General features: G+C 48.8%; 7 protein-coding genes across 7 annotated transcripts; 3 read left to right on the top strand and 4 right to left on the bottom strand.

Moving 5' to 3' along the window:
* Nucleotides 1-735: 735 nt before the first annotated feature.
* BP01DRAFT_130741 (putative microtubule binding protein HOOK3) lies at nt 736-2,769 on the bottom strand. The gene is made up of 3 exons (XM_025570467.1): nt 1,135-2,769; nt 1,019-1,079; nt 736-962 (listed from the first exon to the last, which is right to left on the bottom strand). Exons 1-3 carry the CDS (start codon nt 2,502-2,504, stop codon nt 879-881), a joined length of 1,515 nt encoding a protein of 504 aa, XP_025428569.1. The 5' UTR covers nt 2,505-2,769; the 3' UTR covers nt 736-878.
* A 292-nt stretch (nt 2,770-3,061) lies between these two features.
* Nucleotides 3,062-3,751, bottom strand: BP01DRAFT_394055 (uncharacterized protein; the record flags this gene model as incomplete). The annotated part of the gene is made up of 4 exons (XM_025578289.1): nt 3,062-3,391; nt 3,449-3,458; nt 3,534-3,558; nt 3,623-3,751. The coding sequence occupies 4 exons, from the start codon at nt 3,749-3,751 to the stop codon at nt 3,286-3,288; spliced, it is 270 nt and encodes an 89-aa protein (XP_025428568.1). The 3' UTR covers nt 3,062-3,285.
* Nucleotides 3,752-4,653: 902 nt separating this feature from the next.
* Nucleotides 4,654-7,782, top strand: BP01DRAFT_359270 (putative mRNA cleavage factor complex component Pcf11). Its single transcript, XM_025575639.1, has 6 exons — nt 4,654-5,299; nt 5,418-5,873; nt 5,931-6,652; nt 6,708-6,903; nt 6,974-7,342; nt 7,405-7,782. Exons 1-6 carry the CDS (start codon nt 5,132-5,134, stop codon nt 7,453-7,455), a joined length of 1,962 nt encoding a protein of 653 aa, XP_025428567.1. The 5' UTR covers nt 4,654-5,131; the 3' UTR covers nt 7,456-7,782.
* A 177-nt stretch (nt 7,783-7,959) lies between these two features.
* On the top strand, nt 7,960-9,571 carry BP01DRAFT_359268 (Gfo/Idh/MocA family protein). The gene is made up of 4 exons (XM_025575638.1): nt 7,960-8,050; nt 8,181-8,201; nt 8,269-8,799; nt 8,872-9,571. The coding sequence occupies exons 1-4, from the start codon at nt 8,047-8,049 to the stop codon at nt 9,444-9,446; spliced, it is 1,131 nt and encodes a 376-aa protein (XP_025428566.1). The 5' UTR covers nt 7,960-8,046; the 3' UTR covers nt 9,447-9,571.
* On the bottom strand, nt 9,508-11,227 carry adk1 (adenylate kinase ADK1). The gene is made up of 4 exons (XM_025572843.1): nt 10,689-11,227; nt 10,547-10,599; nt 10,322-10,476; nt 9,508-10,245 (listed from the first exon to the last, which is right to left on the bottom strand). The coding sequence occupies exons 1-4, from the start codon at nt 10,846-10,848 to the stop codon at nt 9,837-9,839; spliced, it is 777 nt and encodes a 258-aa protein (XP_025428565.1). The 5' UTR covers nt 10,849-11,227; the 3' UTR covers nt 9,508-9,836.
* Nucleotides 11,228-11,252: 25 nt separating this feature from the next.
* rpn8 (proteasome regulatory particle lid subunit RPN8) lies at nt 11,253-12,842 on the top strand (the record flags this gene model as incomplete). Its single annotated transcript, XM_025572842.1, has 3 exons — nt 11,253-11,794; nt 11,861-12,132; nt 12,213-12,842. Exons 1-3 carry the CDS (start codon nt 11,611-11,613, stop codon nt 12,840-12,842), a joined length of 1,086 nt encoding a protein of 361 aa, XP_025428564.1. The 5' UTR covers nt 11,253-11,610.
* Nucleotides 12,843-12,911: 69 nt separating this feature from the next.
* On the bottom strand, nt 12,912-15,130 carry BP01DRAFT_425425 (uncharacterized protein; the record flags this gene model as incomplete). Its single annotated transcript, XM_025579743.1, has 3 exons — nt 12,912-14,017; nt 14,354-14,904; nt 15,076-15,130. 3 exons carry the CDS (start codon nt 15,128-15,130, stop codon nt 13,082-13,084), a joined length of 1,542 nt encoding a protein of 513 aa, XP_025428563.1. The 3' UTR covers nt 12,912-13,081.
* Nucleotides 15,131-22,637: the final 7,507 nt, after the last annotated feature.

Here is a 22,637-nt window from a genome sequence, read left to right as displayed (position 1 = left end):
TACTACAACAGTCCGGTTAGTCACCCAAATCGGTTGAACAGTGCCAGGCGTCAAGCCCCGAGGTCGAAGCAATTGAGCATCAAGACCTAGATCGTGTGACGAGAAAGCGACTCATCTGGTACAGGCCTGGGGCATTCATTGCCAACAAGACAGGCATTTTGCCAAATGGCTGATCCGTGCAATGATAGTGCCGCTTTCTGTAGCCACGGGAAGACTTAAAGGACCCTAGTCTCACTCTGGTTCGACTGACGCAAGTCGAGGGCTGTAGGGACAATGTATAACTAACCTGTGCGCGCTTGGCTAGTCTTTCCAGATTCTTTTCAATCTGCGCGGCAACTTGCCGTGTCAGTTCTACGGCAGACTTCTGTGTAGCACCAGATTCAACACCGTCCTCCTGTGCTAGTAATTCAGCAAGTAACTTCTTCATCTCCTCAGCTGCTTCCTGGTCCTCCGCACGGAACTCTGCTTGCTTCTTCTCAAGTAGACCTCGGAGGTCGTCGCGCTCAGCACAAGTCACCTGCACCAGAGTATGAGTCGAATCGAGTTCAGCTTGAAGGTTATTGAGCTTGCGTATGACTTCGTCCCATTCACCACGCATCCTGCTTAACTCCGTTGCATGGTTCGCTTTGACTTCCGCCATCAAATCGATCCTTTCATCGCTGGCCAATTCGACTGCATAACTTTCAGTACGGCCACATTGTGCCTAGGACTATCTTAGCCGGACAGACTCACGCTCTGCTATCGTATCACTCAGGGATCGCTTGGTCACGTCAAGAGAGTCTTGGGCTTCTGCCAACCTCTTCAGCGTCGACGTGAACTGCTCGTACAGTTTCCAATACTCATCACTGGACATAAGCATTAGCAACAGAACAGCACGGTCACCGCCAGACGTACCTCTGTGTTGAATTGACGCGAGCTTGCTGTAAAGTTTCGCTAAATGTATCAGAGAAGCCTTCAAAAGTCTACAATTGTCAGTCAGTCTCCTATTGGGTGTATCGTCGATTTTGAAGCAGCGTACAGATGTCGAAGGTCCCCTTAACGATTCAATTTCCTTCTTGAGGTCCTCATTTTCAGATTTCCTATGAGTACTGTTAGCAGATGTCTTGCCAGCAATGAAACAGAAGAGATACAGACAGTTGAGATTCTTTCACACCAATCGCCTCGAAATCTTTCTGTAGAGTTCCCTCCAGTTTTGGAGTCTCTGCTCCTGGCATCAGGGATGGGCTGCCGGGCGACCCTTCCAACTCCCGAACTCGTTCTCTCAGCTCGCTGATCAAGGCATCATCGCGTTCGCGTTGTTCTTCCGCGTTACTGAGACGCTCAGTGAGTGCATGATTATTGAACTCTAGCTGCTTCTTAAGGTTCTGAATTTCGCTACACTCCTGTTCTATGCGGGGCAGGACTCTCCTGTACTCTTCAAGCTCTACCTCGCGCTCAGAACTCCACTTCTGTTGCGAATCCGTCTCCTTGAGTTGTTGCTGGAGATCTTTGATCTGATTTTTCAGGGACTGATTCTCCTTCTCAAAGTCTTGGCTTGCCTGTAACTTTTGGCGGTACTTCTCCGCTGCGTTCGCTTTCCGGGCCAGCTGGTCACGTTCGGTTTTCAGCTCATCATAATCATCTTGTAACTTTTGGAAACGTTGATTTTTGACCCGTAACGATTCGACTGTCATTCGCAGACTGTCTATCTCATCTTGTGCTGTGGCTAGCCTGGCTTCTTGGGTAGCGATTATATCCTCTTGTTGGCGAGACTTGGATTCGAGAGCCTTGGCATTGAGTCCAAGGTCCCCCTTACCGGACCGCAAGTTGATGAGCCGATCTTCAGTGGATGCCAGACGGCTTTGCAAGGTGTCATTGTTCTCCTGGAGGCGGGCCAAGCGGTCATGCATATCGTCAATCTGATTCTGCATGTCCTTTTTCTCCCTCGCCATACGATTGTTCTCCGCCAATACCTTGCCCACTCGCTCCTCAAACTGTAGTTCCGGATCGACGGGTAGCTCTCGCTCCTCTTTGATGTCATCATCGCCGTCGATGGCTTCATGTTGGCCATTTTGTGCCTCTTCGAAAATATTCTTGAGGATTTCCTGAGTCGGCGTGCTTAAAGTCTGCAAGGTTTCGACATAAGTCTGTGCATTAGGGGAACGAATGGCCCCAATCAAGAGCAACTTGAGGAGCTTATTGGCTTCCTTCTCGGAATTCTTCTCGGCGACGAGTTCGAGGTTGGGGTTGGGATCTAGTCCCGACGGCATGCCATCGGGCTGCTGGCGAATGTAGTTAACGAGTGATTTATGGATGTGTTTGAGGTTTTGCCATTTGGACAGCCAATGGTCGGACGGGGTTCGTTGAGGGATTTCATCGAGGAAGTACTGCGGATCAATATCCTGTAGGATCTCCCAGATAATGGTCCCATCGGAAAGCTCTTCTGTTGTGCGGATGGTTTTTCCCAGAGCGAAGCTGTTGAGCCACTCTAGCAGAGCCTGCGTGATTGTATGCTCCGCGGCCATGGCTGCCCGTCGAGCGGATGAGAGGTGTGTTCAGACCGCGGAGGGTAAACGCCGCGACCAGGGAGTTGCTGGGCCGGAATTGTTGAAATGGGGGGTTCGAAGTGTGGCCAATGAAGGTGCATCCGCGTGCGAAGAAGGAACGAATAGATCGAAGAGGAGAGATCTTCTCAGACCAAGCAGCAAGGACTCAGACGACTCAGGGTGGGACGAGATCGTCGAAGAATCTTTTTTTGGGGGAGGAAACTCCGGGGTGTTGAAGGTTGGAGGAAGGTTGGAGGGGCGGGATCCACGCCACGCGCATCGAGCCATCGACAAGCTTGAGCTATAATTAATTAATCTAGTCCCGCTTGGTCATTCAATAGACCCAATTGTGTTTGTTGTATGGAGACTATCTATCGTCCTAGAAGCCTTGCCAGTACTGCGATCGAGTTTCAATCTGGCTGTTTCGGTTTTTTAGGTATTCTCTCCGCGGAGTACAATTCTATTGTTTGTGATATTCAGGGGAACCGGTCCGCTCACCAATGAAGATACAAGATAACAATGCATTTCCTAGTATAAACAAGGCGCAAACACTTTGAGAAAACTGCATTGCCATCATATCCCACCGCCATACAAAAATAAACAAAAAGTAGCATTATCTAAATAAACAGTAACGCATCCAAAGGAATTCCTCATGGATGGCGAACATTGGCCAAGTCAATCTCCCGAGACCAGCAGGAGACAAGTCAAATGACCATGAGCAAGCTTAACCTTCTTGCAGCTTTGACAGCGCTACAGCAACTCACTGGATTGAGACAACTTGGTCCTGCTCGATGGTGGGTTTATAAGCCGCGGATTGAGTCGAGATCTGCTGAATAGCTTCTTCCGGACAGTCGGCCGAGAACCCTCTGGACGTGGAGGTCAGAAAAAGCTATAAGAGAGCATAAGACTCGGGAATCTATTACCTGATCAAGGCTTCAGAGTAAAGTATGAGTTAGTCCTGTCTTCAAGACAAAAAGGAGAGAAAGGTAGTCATGGGAAAGCCCTTACTAAACTCATGAGTGATCCGGCCACCCTGCGAGGGAAACAAACGGTTAGCACAGACTGCATGACCAGAGATTTAGGGGAGGCTAGCACACAGCATTTAGAACGGAGTCCTTGGCCTGCTCGAGCACCGAGTCTGGGGTCTCTGCAGGGAAAGTGACCAGAATCGAATTAGCCAGGGTCAACGGCACAAGACCCAAGATAGCCGCAGAGATCAGCTGCATTCTGAGCAAAAGGGATCAATCGGACCGGTGGCACTGATAATATGGCAAGATAGCTTTGAATGTATAGTAAGTATAAATATGTTCTCTTTGGAAATCGAGGCTTTGTGAGGATCGATGAGTTGTTGATGGTCAAGGTCGAAGCCCGGGACAGAAAACGATGTACTCCGTACGGAGGTAGGTAGAGCACACCCATGCATGCATGCATGCGTCATCCCTCATAATTGTCTATGATAATACCTCTGATCTTACTAGGGGCTTACTCAAGGTGGTATTGTTATGTATGATACGACGGTCATAAGATGGCTGACTCATCCTGTCAGTCTTTCCGCCCGCCGGGTCTGCTCAGCTTCTGCTCCTACGCCGCCTTAGCTGGCTTCGCTTCTCTCTTCTTTCCTTCCTCTGGATTCCTTTAAAGCTCTCCATCAACCACCCACCTAGCCATTCTCTCTTTCATCGCTCGCCTTACCGGCTCACTTCTCCCTCTCATCCATACATATCCCTCCCCTTTCCTCCCCTCTCCTCCCCTCTCCTCCACTCCCCTCCCTATAGCTTTACCCGCTCGATCGTCTTTCATCCTTTTCCCAAATCCTCATCTTCCTCTCTATCTACATATTACTCCCGCCTCGGATTTTCACGAGTTACACTCGCTTTGGACATCTACTCCGCTTGTATAACACTATACGTCCTCGTGAATTATTTCACCTCCCAAGAAAATTCATCTTCAGTCATAAAGAATCGAAATTCTTGTCCATCACCTCGGTTTCGTTGAAGCTTCTCTGGCGCAGGATATTGTCTACAGCAAGTATTGACCGGCGCAGGATATTGCGTGAGATAGATTGACCTCGAGGAAACGGAGGGGTTGGTAGCGCAGGTGCTATTTCGTGACTGCTAGTTCGAGTGGAGGAAGTGCGCCTGCATTCGCCTGTTGTTTTCTCCGAGTCTGACCCAGATAGCTAGCAAGCATTTGACAATTTTCGCCGTCTCTTTCCATCTTGCTCTTCCCGAGGATCTTTTTTTTCGGAGAGAAACAAAGAAGGAGAAGTTAAGCATTTCTAATCTGGGTTTTCCAGAAGAAGATTCGAAACAATCCGAGAAAGATATCCGGCCCAAGCCAACCCTTGGAATATCTTTGGAAAAAACATTCGGACAGAAAGAGGAGAAAACAAAAACGAGGCTCTCAGAGAGAAACAAATTAAGAACAAGAAAGTCTACACAAGTTGTTAAAAAGAAAAACCCAGAGAGAAAGAAAGAGAAGAGTCTGCAGAACAAAGAAGCATAATACGCCGCCTGCGTCTTGCAGCATCGTCAGATACTCCTTAGTCTTCTTCCACGTTGCATTTGCCCATTCGTCTCCCCTTATTGCCGTGTATCATCCCAATCATGTCTTCTGGACTGGCCTCCGATGAAGTGGCCGAGGACTACAAGAATTCCTTGGAAGATCTAACTACCAATGACAGGTTTCAGATCAGCAATCTCACCGTCATTGCGAAAGAGAATACAGAACATGCAATGGCAATCTCCCGTGTGCTGGAGAATCATATTCGAACAGTAGGTGACATACTTTCGCCACTCTCACACTGCCGAGTTGCTGCTGTTGGACCTGCCGAAGCGCATGACCGTCTGTAGTTCCGGTTTCTGGATGGTTGAGTTCTAATCTGCTCTGTAGACACCGCCGGCTCAAAAACTGCCTGCCTTGTATGTAGTCGACTCGATCGTCAAGAATGTAGGAACACCCTACACCTTGTTCCTGGGTCGCAATATGTACCAGACATTCATGAATGCCTACACCTTGGTGGATTCGCAGACTCGCCGCAAGCTCGATGAGATGCTTAAGACGTGGAAGGAGCCTGTCCCGGGTTCCTTAGACACTAGGCCCGTGTTCCCTCCAGAAATCACGCGTGGCATCGAAAGCGCCTTGATCAAGGCAAGGACTGCAGCCCTTCAACAACAGCAAGCTCGAAGCCAGCAGGAGATTCTCACGCGTGGTCGAAATGGGACTCCCCAAGGCTGGTCCAGTACCCCAACGCCATCACAGAACATGAACCGTTACCCGCCAGTGTCGAGTCAAACTGTGCCCGTCCATTACCAACGCAATGGCGCAGGTCATGCATATACATCCTCGGTAGGTTGAATTGACCGGAAAGTTAAACATCTCAGCGTTTTAAACTGACCTTGGCAGGGGGAGACCATTGCTGCCCGCGCTACGCCACCGGCACCAACCCAACAACGCACGGAAATCGACCTGTCGGTGTTGAATCGAGACATTGAATCCTTGATTGCCGCAGCTCGCAGTGATTTTGCTAATAACCCTCTCGATCCGTCTGTGCAGCAAAGATTGAAAGCTCTTCTCGATCTGCAGGGCATCTTACAACGTCACGAGCTTACGCAAGAGCAATTGAGGTTAGTTCGTGATCAGGTATCAGCCTTGGCCCCGAAACCTGCCATCCCAGCTTCACAAGCCCAAAACATTCCAGCTGTTTCGACGCCTCCTGTAGCTGCAACGCCACCCATCCAAACGCACTCGCAGCCTCTCCAGCAACTGCTCAACCCGGGTATGCTAGCTGGACTTATCAAGGCTACTGCTGCACGTCAGCAGCCCACCCCACCATCCCTGTTAGCTGGGCTTCTGCCACAAATACCGGTGATGAATAGCACGCATCAGCCCCCGGTTCCTGTGGCGCCGGAGAATCCTCTTATTGCGGCGCTGCGGGCGCAGGGGCTTTTACCACCAGCGTCAGCACCTCCAGCTTCGTCCACTGTTCCTCCCTCCAATATTACGTCTGCCTTTCCACTTATCGTGCCTGGCCAGGTGCGCTTTACACCTCCTGTACCCACGCCGCAGACACAAGGTAGCACCGACGGTCAAGTGGAAGTGCAGATGAACACGGCGTCTATCAAAATGTAAGCTGCATGTGTGAGAAAACGTGTTATACTCCTCTGACTTATGGTATCCTAGCCCACGATACGCACTGATTGCTACCCTCTATGATTTGCGCTCCAATCGATGTGGGACTTGCGGCCGTAGGTTCTTCGCAACAGAGGAGGGCAAGGAAAGGAAGGCCCGTCACCTGGACTGGCACTTCCGGACCAACCAGCGAATGTCCGACGCTGCCAAACGGGCCCAGAATCGGAGTTGGTACGTTGACGAACGGGTTAGTTATACTTATTTCCCTGAGAACGAATTGCGAGAGAGGGGTCCACGAGCTAAAACTGTAATTTTAGGATTGGATCAAGTCCCGTGAAGCAGGGGACGACCAGGATTCAGCGGACGCAGAAGCATCTGGCGACTCCGCTGGTGGACATGATGGCAATGTGGCCAAGAAGGAGCCGTCTAAACCATGGATCCGCGCGCCTAACGATGCTACTTTGCGGAATACTCCCTGCCCCATTTGCCAAGAGAAATTTGAGTCTACCTGGTCAGAGGAGGTGCAGGATTGGATATGGCAGGATGCGACCAATGTTGGGAGCCGTGTCTACCATGCCAGCTGCTATGCCGAAGTGACCAAAGAAGGACCAACATCCGCTAATCGCGGGGTGCCGTTAGCGCGAACTGGAACCCCGGACTCTGTGTTAGGTAAACGCAAGGCAGAGGTGAGTAGTAACAATAGTTCCTGGAAAAGCAGCCCGGTACTCTTTGGTAACATGTCAATCAGATAACCAACTCCCCGGGGCCGAGCGTACGGGTTAAGACAGAGCCCATCTGAATGTCGAATTTTTGTGCCATACGCAATTGATCCTCGTACCGATTACCTTTCATACTATTGCTTTGAGCGAAGCTGTATTACCTCCATTAGTCGGTGGCTTTATATTGCATCTCACCCGGGAGCCAGAATCCTATGGGCGGCGCTTTTTCTCTCTACTTTCCCTTTCACTTCATCATCATCATCATCTTCATCTTCATCTTTTCCCGTTTTCTCTTCAGAATGGAAGGGCAGGCGTTACCGATGGACTACGGAACGCTCACATCACAAATAGCAAACAAATGGGTCCGGCTCGTGTATTTTGTACATAGACCACTATTATGATCTGAGCATAAATGTAAAGCTTTATTTTCTTATATCATGGTGTTCGCGTGCAAGTGACGTAGGCGGGGAAAGCTGCCCCGCTCGGTGCAACTCCGCGTTTGCTATTGACAAAACAAACACCCCCAAACTACGTCGTTTAAAGCAGGGTCAAGCCCAGTTACTCAACCTCATTTCCTCCTCCCCCTTTGTGTAGCCTAACTCATCCTTACCGGTCTGTCCCAACCGCTTGACCTCTTCGCCATGGCCACTTACAATGTTCGATGGGGAATAATGGGTGAGAAGTCCTTTCCGTCTCTTAACACAGCTGACCCCCCCGCTTGCGCCTCAATGCAGATCTCTTGCGCGAACCTTGTTGTCACGACACCAGACTAACATGTGGTGAATGTTCTTGAGGTTTCCTTTAGCTACCGGCTGGATCGCCGACGGTACGTTTCCTCCCAATATATCGTGTGAAAAGCATCCCGTAAACAACCCCCATTGACTAGCGAACAGTCTTCGTTCGGGATCTTCTCCGAGATCCTCAAGAGCGTGGCGTATCCGACATCACCCATAGCATTATGGCAGTAGCATCAGCTACTTCGCAAGCCCGGTCAGAGAAGTTTATCTCCGACACGGGAATTCCTGCTCCCTGTGCAGCCTACGGCTCCTATGAGCAGCTCGTGGCTGATGCCAATGTCGACGTTGTCTACGTCGCAACCCCTCACTCTCATCACTTCCAGAATGTAATGCTTGTCCTGGAGGCAGGGAAAAACGTTCTATGTGAAAAGGCCTTCACAGTCAATGCGGCCCAGGCAAAGATCCTGTGCGAGACGGCCAGGAAGAAGAACTTGTTCCTCATGGAGGCCGTCTGGACGCGGTATTTCCCGCTCAGTGTGCAGATTCGGAATTTGATCAAGCAGGGAGCCATTGGTGAGGTTCTCCGGGTGACCGCCGACAATAGCTTTGGTGACCCCGTCGAGGAGCGATGGGGTACGGAACATCGTATGGTCAATAAGGATCTGGCCGGCGGATGTTTGCTGGACTGTAGGCCTCACTTGCGTGCCTGTGCCTTGTTCATTACTCCGAATGGTTCATACTGACCAGGCAAATATGCAGTGGGCATTTATTCCTTGACGTGGGTCTTTCAGACACTGTATCATACTCTACCCCGGGAGCAGCGCAAACCACCATCAGCTATCTCGGCCCATATGGCCCTTTACCACTTAACAGGGGCCGATGAAGCGACGACTATCCTCCTCAGCTTTCCTACCAGTACGCCGTCCAATCTACCTCACCCAGGCCAATCCCACGCGGTGGCCATGACCAATCTGCGTATCTCTACCGATCCCGACGAGGCCAACACTGCTCGCCCCGCCATTCGCATTCAAGGCACCAAGGGTGAGATTCAGGTGGATGGACCCGCCTTCCGACCGGAGCGGTACCGCATCATTCCCAAGAAGGGCGCAGGCGAGTTTAAAGAGGTCGAATGCCCGTTTCCTGGCAACGGAAAGGGCATGTTCTGGGAAGCGGATGAGGTGGCGCGCTGCTTACGGGCTGGAAAATTGGAGAGCGATACTCTGCCGTGGGAGGAGAGTATTGTTATAATGGAAGTGATGGATGAGGTTCGGCGCCAGGGCGGGTTGACTTATCCGGACAGGATCGAGTCCACTGTTTACCCCACGCGACTATAGCGTAACGCAAAACAGGTGGCAGCAGTCGCGACAGGTCTTAATGGAGCAAACGCTTACGGTTGTAGGCCAGATGGCAGTTTCTATCCTAAGGCGCCATCCCATTCAAATAAGCAGTACTGTACATAACAAATCCCTACCAGAAGGTATTCATCTATATATGAAACCAAAGACACACCACATTTTACATGCCAGTGTACCACGTCCGATTGCTGCGGCCCTTCCCCCATCATAATCCGTGACCGGTAAGAAGATTTAAGGCAAAAGTCCTGCACGTCCGGTCGCTCTCCCGTAATTTATTCCTCCCAGCCAGGGTAAAGTGATAGGATAAATGGTATCAGGCGGGGTCATCACTCAACTCCCTTCTTGGTGGAGATTACAGCAACTGACTGCTTAGGGTTTTTGGAAAACCCCCAAGAGCGACTTCCATACTTGACCAGGCTCTTGGCTGGCGTCAATACCACGCCAGATACCGGTCTTCTTGTAGTAATCAACCACAGGAGCAGTCTGGGCGTGGTAGGTGCCAAGACGCTTCTTGAGGGTGTCGGCATTGTCATCGGAGCGCTGGATCAATGGCTCGCCAGTAATATCATCCTTCATCTCCTCCTTGGGGGGGTTGAAGATCTTGTGGTACGAGCGTCCGGAAGCCGGGTGGACCAGACGTCCGGTAATACGAGCGACCAACAAAGCATCGTCGATCTGCAGCTCAACAGCATGTTGGAGCTTCTGCTGGCGCGCGGCCAACATATCGTCCAGGCGTTCAGCCTGCGCAACAGTGCGAGGAAAGCCATCAAGAATAAATCTGGAAATCGCGCAGGGTCAGTTGGAAACCCTTATTTGTATGGGCTGACGGTACAAGGAACGATAGGTTAACAGACCCATTTTTGCACTCGGTGTTGTTCTCGAGCTCACTCTTGATCATGTTGACCATAATCTCATCACTGACCAGACCTCCCTGGTCCATGATCTTCTTGGCCTCTCTTCCCAGCTCAGTCTTCTTGGCAACCTGGGACCGCAGCATGTCACCGGTAGCCTAGTTCAACATTACAAGTCAGATGTAAGCTGCGACCACTTCTGGCTGATTTTGACGAGCATTTACGTACCAAGTGACAGACGCAGTACTTCTCCTTGAGCCGAGGGGCCTGGGTTCCCTTGCCTAGGCACAGCGATCGATTAGTGTTCCGCACCCAGAACACGGAGAGGAACGGGCATGGAAGATTAGTGGGTAGGCTTCAACTAACGTACCGGCACCGGGAGGTCCCATCAAAATGATGCGCATCTGCTCAGTGACAGACTTGGGCTTGACTTCACTGGTGAGGCGACCTTCCAGGTCTTCAATGCGAGCCTCAAGCTTGCCGATGGTATCCTTAAGACCATGGATGATCTCTTCTGTGATGGGAGCCATTGGGAATGACAAATATGAAGGAGGGGGACAAGGCAACAGTAAAGAGATCCTCAAGAAGCAAGGAAAGCGTAACCAGAAGAGAAGGGAGAAGGGAGAGAAGAATGAGGGCGCGCAAAAGCAACGGAGAAAGGGAAGCGGATGGAAAGTGCCATCGTTGGGGGGGCGGGCGGTGGTTGAAAAGAGGCCTCCGACCGGAGGTGCCGGGGTGGAGTCGCGGCGCGCCCACCCGAGGTTGCGGCGCCGCGTGCAGCAATGATCAACTCTGTGGTTGTAGAGAAGTCAGCCAACGCACTCTGCAATTGCTGTGAGTATGGTGAGGTAAGGGACCAGTTTGTTGGCGGAGGTTAGTCTTTGAGACTATTTATTTATCATGTCCGCCGATTGCTAGTTACTGCAAACCATATGTAGACGCAGCTCGGACGGATGGGTGTGCAGCGATACCGCTTACTGTGCTTTAAGCCTGAGGCATAACTTAATGTGGCTGGTGCGTTTAACAACTGTTCAGCCACACAGCGCCAGAAGCTCCCCCAATCTGCCACAGCTTGTTCCATCGTCATCTCTCTCTCTCCCTCTCTCTCTCTCTCTTTCTCTGTGTTCCTTCCCACCTTCTCATCTTATCTCATCTGTGCCCAAACTCTCTTTACAACCTCTGTACGAGCTTTATCCTGACAACATCACTCTTTCCGCATATTAGGTTTTCAATCCCACAGAATCTGTTCGCTTGCTCAGTCCAGGAACACCGCTCTCCGTCTTCTTCCCGTCATGCCTGCCACCACGGCGGACACTCTCTCCCTGGTCCAGCGGACCGTCACGGTTGCCCCTTTAGTCCTTCTCTCCGTCGCAGATCACTATGGTCGCTCAGCAAAAGGCACCAGGAAACGAGTGGTAGGTGTGCTGCTAGGAGAGAATTCAGGTCACACCGTTCGTGTGTCAAACAGCTTCGCCGGTAAGTCACTGCCGGCATGCTTTCTCGGACTTCGAGCTAGATAAATTGACTTATTTGGGCGACTAGTCCCCTTTGAGGAGGATGAGAAGGACCCATCTGTGTGGTTTCTTGACCACAACTTTGTCGAGTCGATGAGAGACATGTTCAAGAAGATCAACGCTCGGGAAAAGCTGGTTGGATGGTACCATTCGGGTCCGAAGCTGCGCGCCTCGGATTTGGAGATCAACGAGCTCTTTAAACGATACACACCCAATCCCCTACTGGTAATCGTGGACGTTCAGCCAAAAGAAGTGGGCGTACCGACCGATGCCTACTTTGCCGTTGATGAAATTAAAGACGTAGGTTTTATGTATCTCAGCCTTCGGGCTTTGTCTCCGCCTCGTCCACAAACTAACTGAGCGGGTCTGACCGAATGCAGGATGGTACCACGACGTCCAGAACCTTTGTTCACACCCCGTCCATAATCGAAGCCGAGGAGGCCGAGGAAATCGGAGTGGAGCACCTGCTCCGTGACATCAGAGACGTCGCTGTGGGAACACTTTCTACTCGGATAACGTCTCAATTGCAATCGCTGCAGGGCCTGCATTTACGCCTGCGTGACATCGGCCAGTATCTGCAGAAAGTCATCGACCAGGAATTGCCCGTCAATCATGCCATTTTAGGCAATCTCCAAGACGTGTTCAACCTTCTTCCTAATCTATCCACCCCTGCTGCAACGCCGCGTTTCAGCGATGGTGCCCCAGAGCAGCAAACAGATAACAGCGATTTGGCTCGAGCTATGAGCATAAAGACAAATGACCAGCTGATGGCGATTTACCTGAGTAGCTTGATTCGCGCCATCACTGCCTTCCACGACCTAATCGAGAACAAGATTCAGAATCGCCAACAACAAGAAGAGACCGAGCTGAAGAGGGAGCAGGAAGCCACTGCAGCCAAGGGCGAGAGGGATACGACTAAGAAGGCAGGCAATGGAGCTGCCAATGGAGAGCAGAAGGAGGATCAAGAGGGAATTAAGGACAAGTCCAAGAAGAGTCCAAGGGGAGAATAGATGGGCTTGAAGTCAACGCGATACGATCAATTATTAAACCAATTTATTCATTACATGGAGATATACATTGTGGTAGCCTTGCACACGTCTGATCATAGTAGTGTGGCATGACATGGAGGATACGACGCAACTTGCTCTGTAATCCGTTACCTACAGATTCCGGTTATGTCTTGAGGCAGTCCATTCCTTATACCTGATCATTGCAACCCCGTTTCGATCCTGGGATAAACGTAACATGTTTATCCACTCCAACCAGCATACCGACCCGCCAGCTCCTCAGTACTGGCACCGACGACGGCATCGTTTCCTTGGTTAAATAGGTTGGGACAGCGAGCAGCTAGCCAACTCGCAAGTAGGTGCTTGCAAACGGGGGGTGAAGACCGGGCTGGTCCGCGTGTCAGCATTCCCCCAAACGGATACATGCCATGCGACATCAGAAATTCTGGGCGTGGGGATGACTCGGTAGCCGCAGCAGCAGTCGTAGCAGCAGTTGATAAGGCTGTCATCTCAGGCCTGGATACTGATGGTATACTCGGCCCACGAAATGACGCCAAGGTAAATATAGGACACGTGCAGCTCCAGGCTTGCAGACGGACTTCGTAGGCTTTAATCTCGATTTCTGCATCGGAGGTATGAGCCCGGGATGAAGATTGCTCTAAAACCACCGAGGCTGAATGCACTAGGAATATATCCTCCGTTGTGTCGGGCGAAGGGGCCTGAGCGGTAAGATCCACAGCGTACGTGAAACTTCCTGTCACGTCGTAGGATGATGACAAGCGTCTTACCAGGCCTCGATCGAGGATGTCTAGGGCAAGCAAGAGCTCGTGAGGGAAGAGACAGTGAAGAGCCAGCAACAGGGGCTTCAAGCTTGCCACCTGGGTTGCAGAAAAGTCGCGAGGTTGACCTCTCCCAAAGGCTGGATATTGCTGTTGTTGCTGGCGAAGATGATCATTTCTCCCAGAGTCGGTCTTCTGGCTTGAAAGGACAGAAGCCACCTGATCAACAAATTGAACAGGGGAAAATGTATTGGTCCGACCTTTACAGTTGGGAGATGCCATTGGATTGATGGTTCGAAGAACGATCTCCGGGATTCTTGGAATGGACGGGAGTTCATTCGAGTCATTTAAATGGTGTTCCCTCCCACCAGCCTCTCCTGCTCTGCATACGGAAGATGTCTAGCTCTCTGAACATTTATATTTATGTCAACATATACTTCCCATATTCCCGGTGGGTACAAGCGCTCTTTTTATCATTAACTTGGCAGAAACAAAAAAAGCAAAGATAGGCCTATCATTTCACAAAGACAGCAAATAGGTCGCAATTTATACGGCACCAAGTAACCACAGTCCATATAAAAAGCAATCAATAGACATAAAACATCAATCAGCCACTCTCCGGCTTCACTGCATCCGCTTTGCTGCAGATCGTGTGAAGTATCGAGAGCCTATGGGAATCTCGGGCTTAGGCAACTTTTTCTTAACGACACCCTGAGGTCTGGCCACCTTACTTACCAATTGCCCAGGAATGATATTCGGGTGCAGGGAAACAAATCCTCGGCCTTCGAGGGCTTCACCGTTGGTACTTGTGAGCTTTATTCGTACCTCTGCCCGCTGCGCTCTGGCTCTAGCCGACTTCACTTGTATTAGCGCTTGACTCTTTCCAAGAGGCGCCAGCTCTTGCTCGAGGGTCCACTGAACGGCTCTTCCCTTGAGCTTAATCAACTCGTTCAGTGTTACGCCATGAGAAGGCTGCGCAATTGATATACCCTCTTCCCGACCTTGGGATTTTGCTGGCGATCTTGATCGTGAAGGTACAGGCTGTATCCGCCGGTAAGCTAAGATATAAACATCCTTGCGATTCTGTTCGTGAGATTGGAGGCCTGCAAGCGTCTTTGCGGAGAACTTTGCATCATTAAATTCCCCCCAGTCACCGTACGGACTCTGTGTGTAGCAGACATAATGACCCTGTTCTATACTTGTACCCAGATGATTGACAAATGCATAGAGCTCATACTGTATCATCTTAGCCGGAAAGGTCAAGGTCTCCTCTATGCGGAGATAGTCTTGGTTTTTGATTAGATATATCTGGAATCAATTCACCTGGACGAACAGCACTTCCGGGTAGTGGTCAATTCCATTTCGTATTTTGTGCTGGGTGCTGGAGCCACCACATGTGGAACAGCTGATAGACAAGGTATCCGGACACAAGGCATTCTCTATATTCTTGTACAAACCATGCGAACCACGGGAGAGATCTTCTGTAAAGCTTGCAGAGAGCCACCTACTCATAGTGGGTGGTAGAGTCTTGTGTTGCTCGCAGCGTGTACAATGACCTTCACGCACGATAATACTCTGGAAGATCTTCTCAAGGCCGCTTGGAGGCTGAGGTTAGTTTTCCATCGTTCTTTATGGGGCTGATGGGAACATACTTTCTGCATTCATCTGTGCTATCGCACAATAGGCGTCCAAATAAGGCGTCTATAAATTCACATAGATCCTGCTGTTCATGAATGTCACGCTCTTCCCATGCAGCTTCTTGAATATGCAACCAGGTCGAATCAAGGTATGATTCAATGTCGTGTTCAGACTCTAGCCAATAGACTTGGCAAAGACCCAACAATCGGCATGCTAGGCACTTCTCTGAAAAGCCGAATCTCTGGCAATCATGACTTGGTTCATAAGAATTCTTAAGCCAATTCCATAACTCTGGTGTGTGCAATAGCACTATGAGTGCCGCATTCCGGTAGCATATGTTCCCTGGGTTTTTAAACCCCCTGGCTTCCCTGTATGCTTTCTTGGGCCATTGTAGCCTAAGCTGGCGATCCTAAGCAAAGAGTAAGATAGACGAAACCGTAGAAGCACCCGAATTCTCTATAACATACCATGTTATAGGATAGATTAGCTGACTCTATTGCCCGTTGTGAGCTTCTAGCTCAGATCTCTGCGTGACCTGTCACAATGGGCCTGTATTACTGTGATTTCTGAATAAGGAGAGAGCCTTTACGAGCTGAATTCGGGAAGTTGTATGTGTTCACATTCGTTAAAAAGGGACCAGCGCGGTCATGGCATCTCAGAAGAGTCTTATGTATGCGACCTCTCTATCAGAAAACAAACGATAGATATCTATCTTCCCCTTCTTTGTTCTGTAGAAGATCTTTATACATTACATAAACTGTTTTTAGGCGTAAGAAGATGTTCAGTTGTCTGAAGTTAAAAAGGGGTTCTGGGAAACTTATTGTTACCAGCATGTGCCTTCTACTCTTTGTTGAATGTTCCTTTGTTCTTTGCTTTTCAAAGGATCTTATCCAATGGGATACAATTGCAGCAAGACGTGCTTATTGTAATAATAGTTTCTTAGTCCTGTGGCTTTGTCCTCATGTAGAAAATGTGCTTATGTGCTGTTAGTAATCCAATAATTCATCATGGATAACTAGGACTATTAGACAATGTCGTCTTTCAAGTAATGAGATGATTGATAAATTTTACTCAAATCAAAGGACATTATACATATTCAATATCTAGTAGACTCATAGGGAATGTTATCTGTATCCCATCTATTAGTCTGTACCTAACTACAATAAATATATAATGGACAATCTTATATGATACGTAAAGTTACAGCTAATATCCAGTGCAATAGCTGTTATGAAAAGCTACCGTTTCTATATCTATCGGAATTTACAAGCCTACTACACAAAAACAAGTTATCTTCAAATCCGATCAAGTCATAATCATATAGCCTGGCAAGCTTGCCACGCAGAGAGATTGCTCTCAAACACTTACGGGAAAGGACTTCAAGAAAGAATCTTGCCGTCTTTACAAGATAAAATAGAGTTCAAGGCAAATCGACCACATCAGCAAAGTAGCTGCAGGGCGCAGCATCAAGAGAGGGGTGCTCGGGCTTGTCTGATCGCTAAGGGTTCCAGTGACGGGGCTCCGTGTCAGTCAGCCTGACTTCGACCGACTGAGTAACGTACTGACTAGAGAAATTAGAGATGCGACTCGTCTAAGGTTAACTCAGCCTCGAGCGAACTGATTGCCTTCATGCCACAGATAGGGGTGGTTTCAAGAGAGACAGGATTCATTCAGCTGTTCACAGATCGTTAGAGGCTGGATGATTACTGTACATAGATCAGTGTTTAGAGAGTAGATCAAGAAAGACACGTATCGAGCAAAGATCGGAAGGAACCAAGACATGATGCTAGCATTATATTCAACATCCGTTGCGAGAACTTCAGGTGAAGCTTAGACAAGCCATCGAATTTCAGATCAATCCCAATAGTAACTTATATCTTCATCCCAACCTTGGTTTTGCATCATAATAAGATGAATTGACGGAGGATACACTTAGAATGAATCTCATTTTTCTCTCACCTGGAAGGATGATAACTTGAAACTCACATCATAAGTACGGACAGGGCTTGGCGACAACTAAAACGATAACAGTAGCAATATCCTCGCAATATCAATTCTTCTGCCACTTGATGGGCAGTGGCCTCATGTATCATAAACATCAGAAGCGACGCAAGCAATTGACGGACACATCCGAGCTTGTCAAATCTATGCCACCACCGCGCCTCTGAGTCATGACTCGTTGGTTCGCGAACTGTTGAACAAGTTGACAAGTGGTTCCGCTGCTTGGACGCGGGAATGATCGTGTTACAAGTGTGATCTTAATTTCGCTGCCCATTTCCCTTTTTCCCCCACTCTCCACTCAACACTAACAGTCTGGGTTTCTGTTTCATCCCTCCGATGTGGAGCGGGATTAATTACCATCTGCAAGCCTCCACGTAGTCCGCACATTCAAGCCCTCAGATCTTGCCTAATCTGACTCACCTGTAGAACCAACTTGCCTTCTCTCGTTCTCACTCTCGGCACTTTGGAAGAAAAGTGCAGAAGTAAGAGCACCAGAGGCCACAACTTGTCTTGACTTAGGAAGAAATTCATGATGAAACAGCATATGAAGAAGCACCAAAAATGTTGGTTTCATCAAATTTAGTCTAGTCTACCGCCAGGCAATCCTTTCCTGCATCATCATCTGTCGGGCCCCTCCCTTGCTCCCTTCATCGGGATGCGTGGGCTGATATCGATAAGCTGAGAGCCTCGAACAGTCCTGGCTGGGTCCAGTTGACTATGGTGACACTTTCCCAGTTTCCGAGTACTCGAGTGGTTGGCGGCGGATGGTTGGAGAGGATATACTGTAACTGTACGTACTGTACCTAACATGTACATAGTAGGTACAATGGGTGGCAAGGGCAACCAATGTTGACAAGTTCAATCGCTTTCCTGAAAGAATACAGGAAGATCTTTTCTGAATATGCTTCGTGTGGATTGTATCAATGACGTTGCAGCAATTTCATGCGGGCGACATGGATGGTCATGCCATACAAGGCACAGCAGCGGATTACCACGGAATGAACCCGTATTCATTACCGACAGCCCCTCTACCCGAGAAATGTGCGATGAACCACGGTTTGCTGCCGATTCAAGAACCAGAGGAGTAAATTGTGGATTCTCCTCTAGACCCTCGCGAATATGAAGTCACGTAACCCATGTTAAGTTTCTCCATGGCGTACTAGCCATTACCACCAGACTTCCGAGTGGGTTTTACTCGCCTACAGAGAGCGAGAGAATCTTGACGTGCAATCGACTCCCTGATACAAGTACTTGAGGGCGAATAGCAGGTTGTGAATGTCATGACCAGGACTCAACTAACCCAACCAGTTTTGGCAAGAGTTCTCCGATCGGCTCGAGATCGATTATGAACTTCAGTTCTGAACCAGTGGGCGACACTAGGCGCAAAGACGGCTGTTGGACACCGCAAAAGCAGATGATCGCAGTGATAAACGGCCCAAGTTACGGGTATTGTACCACAGCATCTCGAATTCGCAGCAATTGGGATTCTGCCATTCCAGTGTCTGTACGGAGTAAACCGCCTGTCAATTGACTATCGTTAAGTATGTACCCCATATAAGTCTGTACTATTTTCATCCTCCACCTTCCAGCTTCGCCACCAGAGGTGTGAACCTACTCCGAGTAGCCTGTCTTGCTCGACAGATTCCCATGAAACTTCCGCAATTTCCATTTGTGTACGTTTGTGCCTCATCTGAGTGAAGCCAAAACTACTACTGAGTACGCGTGAGGCTTCACCTGGCATATGGTAAATAGATGCCATGACGAGAGGAAGGGGGTGAAATTGCGGTAAAGGATAAGAGCCATGATTGTCCTATGTAAGACCTGCATATATAAGGTAATATGTAATATGATTCTTGAGTAATTATGTCGAGTCATATGTCCGTGGTCTTATCCGAGCTGAGTCTACTCCGTACGTTCCATAATACTCGATTCGACGATGTGTACCGAATACAGTACAGTAAATGAGGTCGGGATGGAGAAAATACTGGGGTTGTCGGACAGTTTCTCTGCCTCCTACTCCGTAGATAAATTTTTTTCTACTGCTACCCGACCGACCTAAGCTCTGAAAATCTCCCTAATCCTAGTCTCCCACATCGGTAGGGTCCAACTCCGGGCCACCCAGTTTAAACACTACACAGTATAAGTTGGTATTTCCGTCCCTGATCGCTAGTCGGTTCCACCACAAATCTAGCCAATGGTCAGTAGACACTGACCACTATTGAGAATTGTTTGAGCTCCCTGGACCAGGGCGATGATGTTCCTCGCTGAAGATGAATCCTGTCTAGGTATTTGAGACTTGAACATGGACATCCAAGAACACACAGTGCACCTGAACCCTTGAAACATGCTTTTTAGGGCAGTGGTAAACGTCGCCCTTCACTGTCTGCAGTGGCTACTCTAGATCAATTCAGCATCCACACATATCACAGATGCGTCGCCCAAGATTATTGCTAACGATACCAGAATATGATAGGGCACCTCAGCATCTTAGTGCGTTCAGCGACGAAGCTGATCGTTTGATTCTGCCCCCATATGGGACCTCTGGTTACTATGTAGTACAGAACCATGTCTCGATTTTCCCAGCATTCATGCACGGTCTCCCACATTATTGAATTGCGTGCATCGTCGCGTTTGTTCCTTTCGGCCTGGACACGGGGAGAGGTCTATGCCAAACTTTCCGGCTTTCAAAGAGCTCCCTCACTTCGATAAAAGACATAGATTTTTCTATACTGAGGAAGACGGCTGTCTCTGCTCTGCACATTCATATGCTCAAGCCATAGCTGTGATTGGCCCCTTTGTATACAGGTGACAGGGCAGACTAGAATTTATGCTTCAAACGTGAGGCACATAATATCCACAAATCCAGCCTGGGCCTGTGGAATAGCTCCCTTGGCTGCAAGCTGGTAGTTGCTGGCAAATTGCGCCCTAATCCAAGTAAGCAACAGCTGGGAGGTGACAGATAGATTGAAAAGAGCACAGGAGGCGTTGTACGGTCTAGACCAGCGGCACGAGTACAACCCACCGTGTTTCCAGTCAGGTATAGTGGGCAGTGTCTGGCTGCTACGAGCCGTGCCATACGCACACAGCGAGGAAAGCAGAGGGCGGGCAGTGATTGATTATTGCATCGTGTCGGCTTCAGCCTCGATCTCACAAAAAGTGCCGCCGGAGGGATCGCCGATCCAGTTAGAATCTGTGTATGGCCACACATTAAACGTGCTATATGTACCCAATCAATTCTCCAAGGCCAATGATTGGGCGGTGACTTGCCACCTCTTCAGTCGAAACTGCCTACCTGCATCGTCTGCATCACCCTAAGCGAGATAATACTCGTGGTTTGCGACGCTTCAAACTATGTTTGGTGTTTCGCGAAGACCTTTCCAGGATTGACGAGGAGACTGTTAGACTAACTGTCAAAGTGACTTCATATTCAGGATTGGGTCAATTAAAATTCAAGAAGTTGACTCGCCGCAATGGTAGCTCAAGAGCTGTCTGACTGCATTAATAGCCTGGTCCGATAAAGCATTGAAAACCTGTTAGGATGGCGCACTATATCAGTCCTCCCACAGCGCAGGGGAAGGAAATGAAGACACTTGTATCTAGGTGAAAGGGCTTCAGGTCTTGTAAACAATACCTAAATATACTTATGTATGTACATGCGTAAAAGACTATGGTTTCTGGTAGTTCCGTGCCTGCTAGGTTGAACGGAAGGAGGAGGGAGGGGTGGGGGCAGGTTCGTTCGAGCCTCGCCTTCTTGCGGGCGGGTTTCAACGGCCAGAGCGTTTGCCATGTCGCTGAATATTAAACCGGGCCGCTCACTAAATTATGGCCAAGTCGGGGCCCACTTAGCCTGGCAACCACGGTCAAGTCAAACGGACTGCTCAGGAGTTGCTGGAGATCCATTGATCTCCTCTCCCTTACTGCTGAGCCCTAGTATTCCGCATCTCAGCGCACTAGGCCTGAATGGCAGGAGTGACTGATGTACAGTAGTATTCTTATAAGTCGAGCTTGCGCATGTGCGAGTATGATAGTAGAGAAAGCGAACCACTGAAAAATCAGGTAGTAGAAGAATCAGCGTTCAGAATCCTTTTTGGTTTCTTTCGATTTTCTCGATAAGGCGGCGCCGCCGTTTAGCCCAACCCCACTAGTCCCTAGGTAATCTTGCAGACTTGTTGCAGGCGTGCAGGCTGGCGGAACACCCCCCTTGTTCCCGCGGCCCCGTCGTTCGAAAGTCAATCAATCAATCAATCAAGGATTACCCTCTCCTTCGTGGTTCAAACACGCTGCAATGCAGAAACAGGGCAACATTCTTATGTCTTTCGCGGCACTGCGCAGACGCATAGACATACCGGCATTTGGACTGCGATTAGCCAGACCGCATGGTCAATCAATCCAGCTTGACAATGCCAGAGATTGATAGGGAAACATATGTCTATCTACTCCTGTGCCAACAAGAAATAATGCTCAGCTACAACATCAGATCAACAATCTTCTCGCGTAGTGGGGAGTTCACCCAAGTGCAGGTCAAGAGAAATACGCGTCTTGCGAACCTGATGGTCTAGACACGGGTGGTTCTTTTGTTTGTAGGGGTCCAGGCCAAAGGATCTTCATGCTCCAGATAAACAAGGATGGAGAGCCTAAGGCATTGAAGTGTACTCCGTACTGCCTTATATATACAACTCAATAGAGATTGAGATCTTGTAAGTCCAAGTTGGAACCTTTTTGACCACAAGGCAAGATTGGGAAAGACTAGAGTGATCGAGTACTGTACTCGCCAGCTGGTGAAAGCATTCCGGTCGCAGTATAATTCTGCATCAGTGCAAATGAATATATCTGGCGTTTATCGAGATCTGCTATACAATTGGTTAGTGTAGCCTTAGTAAACCAAGCCAGTTTTAAATAACCTATAGAATTGGCCTGGTAGCAGGTCAAATTAACTCAGATCACTAACGTAAACAACGGTTAGGCGAGCCACACGGTCAGGCGAGCCATCTGGTAATACTATACATGAGATACTATTTTGAACATAATATATGTCAACTACCAAGGTCTAGAAGAATTAGATTTATCTTATATAAGTTTTATTAGTATAAAGATTCTGTACATACTCTCCAAAAACCCTTATATATATATTCAATAACTTTTTATAATACAATACCTGTAATTTATTTGTATTACAGAATTCTCTGATCTAACTATGTGAATAAAAATTCTAAAAATCTGAAAAAAGTAGAGAATATGTATTTATATATATATAATATACCTACAAAGTCAGACTTTCTTAGAAGTAGTATTGGTGGATATATAAGAGAATTAAATAGATATCTTTTATATGGGATAATAGGATGGCTCGCCTGACCGTGTGGCTCGCCTAACCGTTGTT

This window comes from Aspergillus saccharolyticus (genome assembly GCF_003184585.1).
Source record: "Aspergillus saccharolyticus JOP 1030-1 unplaced genomic scaffold BP01scaffold_33, whole genome shotgun sequence".
NCBI lineage: Eukaryota > Fungi > Ascomycota > Eurotiomycetes > Eurotiales > Aspergillaceae > Aspergillus > Aspergillus saccharolyticus.
The sequence above is the reverse complement of the archived record's forward strand: the minus strand, read 5'-3'. Positions and strand labels throughout refer to the sequence as shown.